The sequence below is a fragment of the Nomascus leucogenys genome, chromosome 13 (genome assembly GCF_006542625.1).
Source record: "Nomascus leucogenys isolate Asia chromosome 13, Asia_NLE_v1, whole genome shotgun sequence".
Taxonomy (NCBI): Eukaryota; Metazoa; Chordata; class Mammalia; order Primates; family Hylobatidae; genus Nomascus; species Nomascus leucogenys.
Window position 1 is genome coordinate 66169125 of NC_044393.1, and position 16029 is coordinate 66185153.

The following is a 16029-nucleotide window of genomic DNA, read 5'->3' on the forward strand; positions in this document are numbered from 1 at the left end:
GTATTTTACTTATGAACAATCGGGAAAGAAACGCTCGGGGCATATAGAGTTGGTGTATCTTAGCACACTTTCTCGGCATACTGCAGTTAGCCAGCATTATCAGATGTCAATGTTGATTTTTATTTTCATGAATTATCATGTTGGTGATGGTATCAGTTTTATATTGCTGCCTAACAAATTTCCATAAATATAGCAGTTTAACACACACTTCTTATCTCTCAGTTTCTGTGTCAGGAGTCCAGCCATGGCTTAGATGGGTCTTTTGCTCTGGGCCTCACAAGGCTATAATCAAGGTGTTGACCAGGCTGCTATCTCAATTGCAAGTTCAGTCAGGGGAGAATCTGCTTCCAGTCTCAGGCTGTTGGCAGTAATCATTGCTGTAGCACTGAGGGCTTGAGTTTCTGACTGGCTGTTGTAGAGGCTGCCTGCGGTCCATTGCCACATGGGCTTGTCCACGTGGCCACTTCATTAAGCCAGTAAGGATGATCTCTCTGTCTGCCACCAACATAGAATCTTACATAGCTGTTTGTTAGAAGCAAGTCCCGTACTCCATGTCCCACCCACATTCAAGGGAAAGGGGTCAAATAAAGTTATGAATAACCGGGCGCCTGTAATCCCAGCTGCTCGGGAGGCTAAGGCAGGAGAATGGCGTGAACCCGGGAGGCGGAGCTTGCAGTGAACCGAGATCGCACCACTGCACTCCATCCTGGGTGACAGAGCGAGACTCCGTCTCAAAAAAAAAAAACAGTTGTGAATACCAGCAAAAAAAAAAAAAAAAAAGAAGTTATGAATACCAGCAGAGCAGGGATCGTTGGAGTCACTTCAGCGTTTGTCTGTCACAGGGTCATTCTGAGGAAAAGTTCTTTCATTTTAAAAGCTGTGCAATTTGGAAATCTGCTTGAAATTAGCAGGAGTGTAAACTAAGCCATTAGAGCTTCCGTTTTTCATTCCCTTGTCCTTTGGTAAATGAGGAAGGGCAGAAGTAAAGTTGCAGCCTTACTTAATAGATGCTGACAGGAAGGAAGAGAGAAGTTAGTAAGGTTGAAAGAACAATGAAATGAGAGAAGATAATATTCTCTATTATCACATGGAAAAATACAAATGATGGATTAAACTATTCCAGTGTGTTCCCTACCTCACTTTGGAGGTCTGAGAAAACAGTCTGAGGCGAAGTCCCTGCTAGACTAACTTATCTCGTAACGTGCTTTCTATAGAAAAGCACATTTTCAGTAACTAAATCAGAAATGTTGCTTTGCATGAAATTGACAATTTCTTAATCCACCCTAATAGCCCAGTCTTCGGGCCTGGAAGGTACTGTGGCCTTGAATATTCATCCCTTGCAATGAACACATTGCTAACCAGCATGCTTAGGTTATGGTTTAGGCTTTAACATGGCTTATGTCATAACCATAAAAAGACTTGAAGAAAAGGAATAAACAGGATCACAGGAGGTTCCCATATGGCCTGTGGCTCAATTGATTGTTCCCGCGGTATCTGGCAAGGCAGTAATCAGAGATTTAGGAGCACATGTTAGACTTCAGGGACATTTCTTTGCCTTCTAAAATGGCTGCTTTCAAAATCACCCTCAGGTTTAGTACTACCCCAAGCAACTAGAATCCAGATAAAAGGACCCTTCTATGAAATGATTCTTCATTTGTGTCGTAGGGCATCCATATTTCACAGGACTAATCACAATGTGGATGTTTTACTTCCTGGGCTGTACACTGTAGCACAGTGCTTGGCACACAGAAGATGCTCAGTTAATGCTAATATGACAGCTACTACTACCATTGTTAGCATTTACACATTGAGCTCAGTGTCGCCTGCATTCTACAACTATAGTAATATAAGATGCCAAATCAGGCCGGGTGCAGTGGCTCACACCTGTAATCCCAGCACTTTGGGAGGCTGGGGCAGGTGGATCAGTGAGGTCAGGAGTTTGAGACTAGCCTGGTCAACATGGTGAAACCCGCATCTCTACTAAAACCTCAAAATTAGCTGGGTGTAGTGGCACATGCCTGTAATCCTAGCTACTTGGGAGGCTGAGGCAGGGGAATCACTCGAACCCAGGAGGCGGAGGTTGCGGTCAGCCAAGATCGCACCACTGTACCCCAGCCTGGGCGGCAGAGTGAGACTCCATCTCAAAAAACAACAACAACAACAACAACAACAACAACAACAACAAAAATCAAAAGAAAAACAGCCGTCGTAATACATATTATTTGATGAGGTCTGCCGTATTAGGCACTTTATCTACAGTATTATGTTTAGCTCTTGTGACAACTATGCAAGATAGGTATTACTTTTTAAATTTTATAGACAATGAAACAATCTCAAATGTACATGATTACTTTTTGTAAAGAGATTTTCGCCCGCATTGATTTACCAAGAAAGTAAGTAAACCAAAGCCCCCTATTCTTCATCTTTTTAGTTGGGCAGCATTGTCCATCTAGGCATTGCATAAACTTGTTAGAGCGAAGTCCTCCAAAAATCATTTTGGTAGTTTCGGAGAAGACACACAGCTGTCCTAATTTTTAGAAGTACTATTTGGATCCATGTTAATTTGTCTCATCATAGTGGAAACTGAGACTAGCCATTCACTACTAGTCAATCAATATTCCATGTATTTGTATACAGGCACTTTAGATAGTAATTTCACATATCTAATTCCCCACCAGTGCCTCAACTGCCCTTCGCTTTCCTTCCCTGGGCATTCGCCCTCAGGCCCCATGGCTGCGGTACTCTGCATGGAATGGCCCACTGCTCTACCCCTCACTGTTCCCTAGTCTCTGCAGCCATCAGTAACTTTACCTGGTTAACTTTCTATTCAGCCTACAAGTCTCAGATGAGATGCTTTTTCTTGGCAGAAATTTTTCTTGATCTTCCATTCCTTTTGATGCCCTGTCCCTTATAATTTCCTCATTTGTCCTTTCCCATTTGCATATCCGATGACTTGCTTCTCTTACCCATTGGATTGTGAGCCTCTTGTGGTCAGGGGCAGTGCTCTGTAAGCTGCTGTGTCCCCAGAATCTGGCCCAGAGTAGGCACTCGGCGACCATAGACTGATGTTAAGAGACAGTGCACATTTCATCTCGGCCTTAGAGCAGTTCTGGGAAACAGATAGGAAACCAAAGCTCTGCAAGAGCATGGGACTCTCTCAGGGCCATCACGACACAATTGTTGGTCTCATGTTTGGCGACTGGGTCTCCTATTCCTGGTCTCTTTCCTAGGCATAATGCTTTTATATGAAGTCCCTTCCATTGTTTTTTTGTTTGTTTTCTTTTTTCAACCTAAATAACTTAGTTTCTCTAAACTTTTCTCCCAGGTACTCTTTTTTAACCCTTTGAATTATTGCTGATTATTGTCTTATAACTTTTATTTTTTTTTCCATTTTGCATGTCGTATTTTAGCAAAGCATTAAAAGGAACATGGCACAAAGCACACCCATATTTTTGGATGCTGTGGACTTCATCATGCTGCTTATTCAGTTCTATCTAGTCAGTACCTTCAAGGCATTAATGCTGCCTTACCTCCTTCATTCGAAGGCTTCCCTGTGCAAGGTGGAATATACATAAGGAGGCAAACACACAGGGTTATATGCCTGCTCTACTTTACAGAGCCCTCTTCCAGGAGTGTGATATGGGGGTTGCTCATACTCTGAAGAAGATAGTGGCAGGCTATTACTGTCGTGAGAGCCAGAACGTGGCTAGCTCCTTACAGACATGGCTTCATAGGGGCATGCCATGTGATTCCTGAGTAAGCCTTCTGGTGTGAATTCCCTGCTCACTGGGGTGATTCTTCATTCCCCACAGTTGAACCTGCTGTATTATCCTCTTACCTATGCTTTTCTGTGATCCATAGAGGTAATTTAATTTTCAGTCCATGTACCTACCCTGCCTACTTAGTTTCTTCTCAGTGCCACACTTAATTGCTTCACATTTACTGATTAATTAAATGAGAAGACTATGCCAGGTGAAGGTTCAGCATCTTCAGAACTCTACATGATGCATTCCCTGAGGCTGCCCTTCAATAACTGAGGTAACATTCTTTGAGCAGTGTGACCTGTTAGAGGTGCCCAGTCAGGTCCGATGAAAAGCCCTCTGATTTGTTGAAATAGTGCATTAGTAAAGTATTATAGTTTATTTTCACAAAGCTAGATTAGTTGTTACATGTTGGTTTTTAACATTTGTTTTGCCTAGCCCCAGCAAGTATGGAGGTGTCCTTGATGTGTCTATAGAATATCAGGAATATCTGGCTGGGCGGGTGGCTCACACCTGTAATCCCAACACTTTGGGAGGCCGAAGTGGGCAGATCACCTGAGGTCAGGAGTTTGAGAGCAGCCTGGCCAACATGGTGAACCCCCGTCTCTGCTAAAAATACAAAAATTAGCCAGGTGTGGTGGCAGGTGCCTGCAGTCTCAGCTACTTGGGAGGCTGATGCAGGAGAATCACTTGAACCCAGGGGGCAGAGGTTGCAGTGAGCCAAGATTGTGCCACTGCACTCCAGCCTAGGCAACAGAGCGAGATTCTGCCTCAAAAAAAAAAAAAAAAAAAAAAAAGAATATCAGGAATATCCATTTTATGTCTCAACGCACATACCTCACAGTTTTCTGGTCCAATTTTTAGGCACTTTATCAGGCCCTCATATGTTTTCAAAAATAATTGCTAATGACTTTGATGAAACTAGGCAAGATATTTCTTGGTTTTAGGGCAGTTTGGGCTATAGTTTGCAGCCTTCCTAATTTAATAGAAGAATTTTTAAACTAGATTCTCCCCCTTCTCAGGGTGGCTTCCTTCCTTTCCATTCTAGTGCTTCACACACAAATGACAAGCTCACAGGGGACTTATCTAGAAAAGGCAGAGATAAAAATAAGTACAATGTTAAAAAAAATCTATCTTATAGTATCATTTATTTAGAGCTTCCTCTCCTTTTCTAATGAAAGGCTACTGTAGTTTCCTTTTGTGCTTTTTTTGCTGGAGGCTTTTCAGTAATATTCCCATGTGTCCACTGTGATGCTAAAAGCATGAGCTTGGGAGCAGGTTGACTGGCATTCTGGTCTTTGCTCAGCCTCCAGCCACAAGACAAGGCGAATAATATTGATCTCATGGAGCTGAAATGAAAATTAACTTTTCTAATCTGTGGAAATGCTTTGTTATAATCCTTAAATATATAAATACATAGGTTGAAATAGCAAGTACCAAGTGTTGACATTATGTCCAGAATTGCCACATGCCATGTCTGAATGATTTTTGCCAGATGTTTAATAAGATTATAAGCGAATAGGTTATTAAATGGGCGTCTCCCACTCTCTAGGTGTTTCTGTTTCTGCTTCTCTGTTTTCTGTTTGTATCTCCATTTATTTTAATGCCTACCGTTATGTCTTTCAACTCTGCCACCTTCCTATACGTGGATATACCAGGGAAATACATTTTAATTATTATTGATATATAATCTTAATTAAAAACAAATGAGTGGAATCTTTATTTTTATCTCTTTTAAAAAAACTCAATTTTTTTTTCACTTACTGATTAAATCTTGAGTCTTTTGCCTCCAGTGGATCAGTGATTTTTCAGCAGAAAATCTTTCCTCTCCATTGCTTTATGCTTTTGTTGCTAGGCAGTCAACAGCAGGGCTACTAAAGCACTTCTAATTTAGGCAAATCTTTTCCTCTATTTTAGAAATGGATTTCAATGGCGTTCAGTTTGTTTGCAGAAACCTACTGAACGGTATATGGTACAGATATGAATGTTTATAATTACAGAATAACAAAGTGAATATTCTGCTGGCTTTTTTTTTTTTTTTTTTTTTTTTTTGAGATGCAGTTTTGCTCTTGTTGCCCAGGCTGGAGTGCAATGGTGTGATCTTGGCTCACTGCAACCTCCGCCTCCCGGGTTCAAGCGATTCTCCTGCCTCAGCCTTGCAGGTTGCTGAGGTTACAGGCACCCACCATGCCCGGCTAATTTTTTGTATTTTTAGTAGAGATGGGGTTTTGCCATGTTGGCTAGGGTTGGTCTCAAACTCCTGACCTCAGGTGATCCACCCACCTCGGCCTCCCAGAGTGTTGGGATTACAGGCATGAGCCACCACACCTGGCCTCTGCTGACTTTAAAAAAAATAACAGGGAATGTGGGGTCACTCATAGTGTGGAGGGAAATTTTGAGAATTTTAAGCACCTCTGAATCATATTGGCAGTTATAAGCTGTAGGGGTGTTTTGTGCACATTTGATTGTTTTTCCTTTTAAAAAATCTTCCTTCAATGAACAAACTGTTGCATGGGAAATGACATATCACTTTCTCTCTCTATATCTATATCTGTATCTATATCTATATCTATATATATGACATGTCATATATATCTATATATGACATGTCATATATAATCTATATATATGACATGTCATATATATCTATATATATCTATATATGACATGTCATATATATATGACGTATCACTATATATATCTGTATATATGACATATCACTATATATATCTATATATGACATATCACTATATATATATCTATATATATATGACATATCACTATATATTATATATGTATATATATTTTTTTGATGACCAGGCAAAGCCTCCTCAACTCAACTGTAGCTTCCTTCTCTTACCTCACAGCCCTAAACTGATGACTACTTCTGTGCCTTCTTCTACCTTCCCGAAAGTTCCAGGTCCATTTAGTTCGAGTTGTAAATATTGACTGAACACATTGTGTTAGTCCAGTCTCTTGTGATTGCAAATGAAATACCACAGGTGAAACAAATTCATTTAAGAGTAGGTGCAGTGGGAGGCGAGCTTATTGAGAGGATGCTTGGGTAGCACGAAAGAATGGAACCAGTGTACCCTTCCACATCCATGTCTTTGTTGCTCAATCTCCCAACTTCCTCAACCCTTGCATCTGCTTGGAAAGGCCCATGCTGTCTCCTTGGCATCTTGAGGCAGGTCCTTTCCTCTGTTTAGATTGTCCTCCCATCCCTCCTTCTGTCCACTTTGGTTTGGTTAACTTTTAATTATTCTTCAGGATTCAGCTGAGATATGTCCATCTCCTGGACTTCTTCCCTGCCATCCAGCCTGGGATGCATCCCTCTTAACATGTTTTCATAAAATCCTACACCCAGGACCTATCTATGCACTTATGTAATAGTTGCTCATTTGCTTGCGTGTTTCAACTGCACTTGGTCTTCTAGAGAGTGGGAACTGTGTCTGATTCATTCTTTCATTTTTTACCCATTGTCTCATTCATAAACAGAGAAAAATATTTGTTGAATGAGTGAACGTGGGATCTCTGTTCATTTTGGTATATTACTTTGCTTTCTGGGCTGAGCTCAGGACAGATGCCAAAGCCTTTCCCTCTAATGACATCAAAGCCGTACTTCTAAAACCAGACTGGATGTGATTCCCTTCTACAAACAGATTCAGTAAAGAAATGTGAATATTCCCACAAAAAGCCCAGTAAGTATGTGGTGGTTTTGATAATAATAAAAGTTTTGTGTAGTATCTAGATATAAATAACAATGCCTTAAAATATATGTATAAAATACTTGTAAGTGAACCCTAATCAGTGAGCAACCAGGTTAACTGGATAGTGGATATGAACAGAGTGGTGGGAATTGGTCAAGAAGGTGCCTGGGCTACTCTTGCCTATGGAATAGCCATTCTTTATTCTTTTACTTTCTTAATAAACTTGCTTTCGCAAAAAAAGAAAAAAAAAAAGAAGAAGGTGCTTGGCAGTGAACATTCATTTTTAGAGGTTTATTTTTCATTTATTTCGTTGACTCCATTTATTTCGATGACCAGTTTAAAAGCCTTTTAAGTAAGTTGAAAAAAACCTTTTACTCATCATACAGTGGCGAAAACCACAATTACTTTTGCACCAACCTAATAACTTGTCAATTTGTCCTTCCTTCTTAGGGGTAACCATAGTATAATAATCTTTAATAACTATTTAATATATTAAATATGGCTATTTTCAGTTTATTCTAAGGTGGAAATACTGCTTGTTGATGCATCAGGGACTCTGATGTGCAGGTCCCACAAAATGTGTAAGAGTACCTTCTCTTTTTGGCTAACAGTTTTGTAATCAACTTTGATTAAACTCTTCCATGGTTATGAATCCATGAAAACCATTCTCAACAATTGTTTTGGGAGTTAGAAATTACAACTACTCTATTTTCTCGTATGTAGCTTTTTTCTTTCAGGATATATTACTTGACACCTAGTATTCTGAGCCTGTGTAATGGTGAATCATTTTAAACGGATCTCACTATGGTTCTAAGAATTCTCATCATCAGAAATAAATGATTTTACCAGAGAGAAAAATCAAAGAGCTGGTTTTACTGACATACTCATACATTCCTTGTTCTTCTCCCTTTCTCTCTCTTTTCTTTTTCAGTGAGCATGTTTTTGAACACATTAACACCGAAGTTCTACGTGGCCCTAACAGGCACTTCCTCACTAATATCAGGGCTTATTTTGGTAAGTGGTGGAGTCCTTCTCATTTAAAAACATGCTGATTAGTAATATGTATATTAGTGTATGTACAGTAAAAAACTCTGGAAGAATATACACTAACCGGTTACAGTGATTATCTTGCACATGTATATATGTTGGGGAGTGGACTCATACTGGCCTTTTACTACTCCATTATATTTCTGAAATATTTGAAAAAAATTTAAGCAATCATATATTACTTTGTTGAAGGGGAAAAAACAAATGTAAATGAAATGGAAAATAAAGGAAGACATAATTCTCTGTCAAATTTTACTATCTAAGATATTGTAAAATAAACGTAACTCCGTTCAACTAAAAATCATCAAAATGGGGCCGGGCGCAGTGGCTCACGTCTGTAATCCCAGCACTTTGGGAGGCGAAGGCGGGCGGATCACTTGAGGTTAGGAGTTTGAGACCAGCCTGGCCAGCATGGTGAAACCCCATCTCTACTAAAAATACAAAAAAAATTAGCTGGGTGTAGTGGCACATACCTGTAGTCCCAGCTATCCGGGAGGCTGAGTCAGGAAAATGGGTTGAACCCGGGAGGCAGAGGTTGCAGTTGCCGAGATCGCGCCATTGCACTCCAGCCTGGGTGACAGAGCAAGACTGTATCTCAAACAAACAAACAAACAAAACCAACCATCAAAATGGAATATTGTACAAGATCAAGATCAATAGAAACATAGCTTAGTTTTTTTTAAATGTATTGACATGTATTGTGACAATTCTAAGTTTTTTTTCCCTTCATCTTCTTTTCTTTCTAAATTTACATTTATTTATGCATTGCTTCCTTTAAAAAAATTCCTAAAATGCGAAAAAGCAATATGATTATCATTTGTATGGCTCTATTACCTTATCTTTGTAACAGTTGCAGGTGTGCTAAATGGTAACACTTGAAGTAGTTAATTTTAGTGGCCTCAAATGGGGACCATCTAAACTCAATGGGACTACTCTAATAGAATTAAATGACCTTTAAGGCAAAAAGGTTTTAGAAAAGCTTTTTTTCTCTGTACCCATATACTTGTGATTAAATTATTATCGAAACAAGCATAAGAAAAATTTTACAGAGTTGGTGTTAAGAAAAGTGGATGATCAGAAGAAAAACAGAAAAGCTTTAGAGAAGGGTGCAAACATGTGGAGCAAAGAGCATAAATGGACCTAGAATAATGGTGGATTTCAGAAGCTTGAGCTTGTGAGGAGTCAGAGTAAAAAGGTGGAGAAATGTATGGAGGGCAGAAACCTGCAAACAGAGGAGAGGGATGATGGCAGTGTGGGGAGGATCTTTTCGTGGGCAGAGAACATCCAGGTTCATCTTGCTTTGCTGTGTCATATGGATTGTTAAACTCGTGGCATGAGATGTTTAAAGTTGGTGTTAAATGTCTGCCCACACATCTCCATTCCAAGTTGCAGGGTCCCACTCTTTTCCAATTAATGCCCTCACTTTAACAGTAGATACCTGGTGAGCCTGAGCATGCACCTTTCATTGCAGGTCAACCACTCACATAACAGCTTGTGTCTGATTTTCCACAATTTCCAGCTCTTTCTCTACAGGAGATAAGACTCTCACTAAGGGCACTCTTAGAAGATTCGAGGCTCAGTATGTGCTTCTGGAGCCAGGAGTTAGAATCCCTGAGTTCATTGTTTTCATCACCTTGTCCAGTGAACTTAGGAGCAACCAACCAACTTCATTTTATTCCTTGGTTCTCCACATATGGTCGAAGGTATTATGTGTAGATTTGCTAAACTCTTTGCCTCTCAAGAGTGGTGAATCAGGAGTATCAAATGCATTTATTTTGCATAACTCTCTAAACAGTTCACGCCAAGGACTGTCAGTGTTCTCCATACTATTAGAAGTAGAGTCCTTAGCATTTTTGGGTCCAATTATATTAAGCAGCCAACTCCAGAAACCCCAAAACCAACTAAAGAAATCTATCCTCAAAATTCTGTTTCTCTAGAACTACTTCTGGTACTAAAAATCTGTTTTGGATAAGTGAAAATCCAACTAGAAAGCCCAATGCTGGCTGCAAAGACCAACCCAAGTTGAGGGGAAGCATATTAAACTTCCTCCTTAAAATGGGTTGAAATAAGGTATATGTGATAATTTATACCATGTTGCCTCTTAAATACTAATCTGTTCACTTGTATGTATCTCTTAAGTTTTCCCTGTTTTTTAGAGATAAGAGAAAAATAAAGACCCTGTAGAAAGTGGCTCCATAAAGCTATAAAGCTGGTCACTAATTTATTCCATGTAAGGACTGTATTTTATTCTGAGATTATGTCCTTCTTACTTTTTAACGTTAAAATTTTCTTCTGAAATGATGGTGATAGTGTATGGTAGTGCTGTTTTACTATTATTACTTTGCAAAGAAGAATACAGCAGCCCCACGTTCGTCTTCACATTTGTCGGGGCGGGGGCAGGAACTCTTGGCTTCAGAGAACAACCACCTCAAAAATTTACTTCTACTTAACCTGTTGAGGAACAACACAAATTGTCCAAATGGGAAATAGTAAAAATATTTGAGTCTGACCAAGAGCAATGAATGGAGAAGAGAAAGGCTTTAGATAATCTCCTCAATCTAGGGGATCGAGGGCAGAGGAAAATAATCTAAGAGAGGATTTGGTGGAGGGAAGCCAGCAGAAACTGTTTTGCTAGAAAACCACAGAAAAAATTGTGGTAAGTGCTGAAGGTATGGGAATGAATCTGTCACTCCAAAGGTTTCTAACTTTATTAATTAAAAAAGATTTTCATTAGGAGGCGATATACTTACTATTTAGAGCTAGGTAAGAAACTATATTAATACATTGAGAATTACATGATATCCAGAGAGGACAAGGAGTAGACAGAAGATGACGAGAGAAAGTAATGAAAAGGGGAGATCAGTTTCAGTGAGACAGGTGATAGAAAACCATGAAAAAGGAAGAAGTCAAGTGAGCCCTGTTTGCAGACAACATGATCTTATATTTAGAAAAACCTAAAGACTCTACCAAAAACAGAACTGATAAACGAATTCAATAAAGTTGCAGGATACAAAATCAGCATACAAAAATCAGTAACATTTATATGTGCTAACAGTGAACAATCTGAAAAAGAAATCAAGAAAGCAATCCCATTTACAATAGCTACAAAGAGCATAAAATACCTAGGAATTAATTTAATAAAAAAAGTGAAAGATGTATACAAGGAAAACTATTAAACTCTGATGGAAAAAAATTGAAGAGAACACACAAAAAATGGAAAGATATTTTGTGTTCATGGATTGGAAGAATTAATATCATCAAAATGACAATACTCTGAATAAATTTTATAATACTCTGAAAATAAATTTACATATTTAATGTAATCCCTATCAAAATACCAATCACATTCTTTACAGAAATAGAAAAAAAAATCTAAAATTTATATGGAACTGCAGAAGACCCTGAATAGCCAGAGCAGTCCTGAGCAAAAAGAACAAAACTGGAGGCATCACACTATCTGATTTCAAAGTATTTTAGAAAGTTATAGTAACCAAATCAGCATGGTACTGGCATATAAACAGACACATAGCAGTGGAACAGAGTAGAGAGCCCAGACATAAATCCACAAATTTACAGTCGACTCATTTTCGACAAAGGCACTGAGAACATACATTGGAGAATGGACAGTCTCTTCAATAAATGTGCCGGAAAAACTGAATAACCATATGTCGAAGAATGAAGCTGGACCTCTATCTCTCACCATATGCAAAATCAAAATGGATTAAATACTTAAATCTAAGACCTGAAACCATGACACTTGTGAAAGAAAACATTGAGGAAATGCTCCAGAACGTTAGTCTGGGTAAAGATTTTTTGTGTAAGACCTCAAAGCACAGGCAACCAGAGCAGAAATAGACAAATGGGATTATATCAAGCTAAAAAGCTCCTGCACAGCAAAGGAAACAATAAAGTGAAGAGACAAACCATAGAATGGGAGAAAATATTTGCAAGCTATTCATCTAAGAGATTAATAACCAGAATATATAAGGAGCTCAAATAACTCAATAGCAAAATCCCAAATAATCCAATTATAAAATGGGCAAAGATCTGAATAAACATTTCTCAAAAGAAGACATGTGAATGGACAACAGGTATATGAAAAAGTGCCCAGTATCACTAATCATCAGAGAAATGCAGACCAAAACCACAACGAGCTATCATCTCACTACAGTTAGAATGGCTTCAAGTGATTCTCCTGCCTCGGCCTCCTGAGTAGCTGGGACTACAGGCATGTGCCACCATGCCCGGCTAATTTTTGTAAGGAGAAAGGGTGTGGTAGGTGCAGTAGCTCACGCCTGCAATCACAGCACTTTGGGAGGCAGAGGCGGGAGGATCACATGAGGCCAGGAGTTCAAGACCAGCCTGGCCAACATGGTGAAACTCTGCGTCTACTAAAAATACAAAATTAGCTGGATGTGGTGGCACACGCCTGTAGTCCCAGCTGTTCGGGAGGCTGAGGCAGCAGAATCACTTAAATCCGGGAGGCAGAGGTTGCAGTGAGCTGAGATGGTACCACTGCACTCTAGCCTGGGCAATAGAGCGACACTCCGTCTCAAAAAACAAAACAAAACAAAAACTGGGTATACCAGAAGCTGGTGAGGATGTGGAGAAAGGGTACTCTTGTACACTGTTGGTGGGATTGTAAATTAGTACAGCCGCTATGGAAAACGGATGTTTCTCAAAAAGCTAGAAATTGAAATAGCATATGATCCAGCAATTCCACTTCTTGGATATATATCCAAAAGAAAGGAAATCAGTTTATCAAAGAGATACCTGCAGTCCCATGTTTATTGCAGCACTATTCATAATAGCCAAAATTTAGAATCAATTTAAGTACCCATCAGTTGATGAATGGGTAAAGAATATGTGGTATATATTGTAGAGATGAGCAGAAAACTTCCCCTTCACCCTTGAAAGGTTGACTGAAAAATTAACTGACAAATGGCAGGTTAATAAGAGAAAAGGCATAAGAAATGTATTATTAACGTACACAGGAGAACTACAGAGTGATTGCCCAATATCTCAGTGGGGTTAAGAAGCTTATATATGATCTTGAGGTTACAGAAAGATTGGGGTCTTGGATCCTGGCAAGACAAGTTATGGTGGAGAAACAAGTTGTGGGAGGGGGAAAAGAGGAAATTTTCTTGAGGGCAATACATGATTACTAGGGAGAATGATTGGATCAGAGAACAGAGATTAATTTGTAAATAGTTCTCTTTGGAATTTGAATGTTCCACAATGGAATGTTTTTCAGTGATGAAAAAGAATGAAATTCTGTTATTTGCAGCAACATGGATGGAACTGGAGGTCATTATGTTGAGTGAAATAAGCCAAGTACAGAAAGACATATATTGCATATTCTCACTCATATATGGGAGTTTAAAAAGTGGATCTCAAAGATAGAGAGTAGATGGGTGGCTACCAGAGGCTGGAAAGGTCATTCAGGCTGCAGTGTACTGCACACTGCACAGCTTATTGTAACCTTGACCTCCTGGGCTCAGGCGATCCTTTGTCTCAGCCTCCCAAGTAGCTGGGACCACAGGCGCATACCATCATGTCTGGCTAATTTTTCAAATTGTTTGTAGAGATGGGGTCTCCCTATATTGCCCAGGCTGGTCTTGAACTCCTGGGCTCAAGCAATACTCTTCCTTTGGCCTCTCAAAGTGCTCGGATTACAGGCGTGAGCCACCATGCCTGGCTGAGGTTGATTAATAGGTACAAATATACCAGTTAAATAGAATAAATAGACCTAATGTTTGACAGATTGTTAGGGTGACTGTAGTTAACAATCTGTTGTATATTTCAGAATAGTCAGAAGAGAATAATTTGAATATTCCTAGCACAAAGAAAAGAAAAAATAAATTTAAGGTGGTAGATATTCCAGTGACCCTGATTTGATCTTTACATATTACATGAAGGTATCAAATTATCACATGTACCCTGAAAATATGTACAGCTATTATGTATCAATTTTAAAAAGCAATGGGGAGAATCAGGGATTGTTGACGTGAAAGGACTTTGGTCATTCATCCCTAAGCCATTCATTTTTCAGAGGAGAAAATCGAAACTAACAGAAGAAAGAAAAGGAAATGTTTTGTCTAAGCTCATGCGGTTAGTTTGTAGCAAAGCCAGGCCTAGAACCTAAGTCTTCATGTTCCTACCTTAATATTCTTTTTTTTTTCAAAGCTTGTTTATTTTTATTTTTAAATTTTTATTTCAATAGGTTTTTGGGAAACAGGTGGTATTTGCTGAATAAGTTCTTTAGTGGTGATTTCTGACATTTTCGTGCATCCATCCCCCAAGCAGTGTACACCATACCCAATGTGTAGTCTTTTATCCCTCACTGCCTTCCCACTCTTTCCTCCTCTGAGTCTCCAAAGTTCATTGTATCATTCTTATGCCTTTGCATCCTCATAGCTTAGCTCCCACTTATGAGTGAGAACATACTTTTGGTTTTCCATTCCTGAGTTACTTCACTTAGAATAATGATCTCCAATTCCACCCAGATTGCTGCAAACACCATTATTTCATTCCTTTTTATGGTGGAGTAGTATTCCATGGTGTGTGTGTGTGTGTGTGTGTGTGTGTATGTATACATACACACATACCACATTTTCTTTATCCACTTATTGATGAGCATTTGGGCTGGTTCCACATGCTGCTGTAAACATGCATGTGCGAGTATCTTTTTCGTATAGTGACTTCTTTTCCTCTGGGTAGGTAGCCAGTAGTGGGATTGCTGGATCTCAGTAGATCTACTTTTAGTTCTTTAAGGAATCTCCAGTGTTTTCCATAGTGGTTGTACTAGTTTACATTACTAGTTTACATTCCCACCACCATTATAAAAGTGTTCCTTTTCACCACATCCATGCCAGTATCTATTATTTTTTTACTTTTTTATTATGGTCATGCTTGCAGGAGTGAAGTGATACTGCATTGTGGTTTTGATTTGCATTTCCCTGATCATTAGTGATGTTGAGCATTTTTTTCATGTTTGTTGGCCATTTGTATATCTTCTTTTGAGAATCATCTATTATTCATGTCCTTAGCCCACTTCTTTTTTTTTTTTTTTTTTTTTTTTGAGACGGAGTTTTCACTCTTGTTGCCCAGGCTGGAGTGCAGTGGCACAATCTCAGCTCACTGCAACCTCTGCCTCCTGGGTTCAAGCAATTCTCCTGCCTCTGTCTCCCAAGTAGCTGGGATTACAGGCCTGTGCCACCATGCCTGGCTAATTTTTTGTGTTTGTTAGAGACAGGGTTTCACCATGTTGGCCAGGCTGGTCTGGCCAACTTCTGACCTCAGGTGACCCACCCGCCTCGGCCTCCCAAAGTGCTGGGATTGTAGATGTGAGCCACTGCACCCAGCCCTTAGCCCAGTTTTTGAAGGGATTTTTTTTTCTTGCTGATTTATTTGAATTCCTTGTAGATTCTGGATATTAGTCCTTTCTCAGATGTGTACATTGTGAAGATTTTCTGCCACTCTGTGGGGTGTCTGTTAATTCTGCTGATTAT

At 39.3% G+C, this 16029-nt stretch overlaps 1 protein-coding gene across 11 annotated transcripts in view; it reads left to right on the forward strand.

The window, feature by feature from the left end:
• The window catches only part of ST7 (suppression of tumorigenicity 7), a 277885-nt gene that overhangs the window by 141585 nt on the left and 120271 nt on the right, over positions 1 to 16029 (forward strand). For 9 of the 11 annotated variants that reach the window (XM_012512205.2, XM_030826518.1, XM_003261232.3 and 6 more), the window contains one exon: positions 8403 to 8485. In XM_012512205.2, the coding sequence (XP_012367659.2) occupies positions 8403 to 8485 (83 nt within the window). Of the gene's footprint in view, positions 1 to 6582; positions 7463 to 8402; positions 8486 to 16029 lie in introns of those variants that run through there. The other 2 variants (XM_030826519.1, XM_030826523.1) reach the window with 2 other exon arrangements.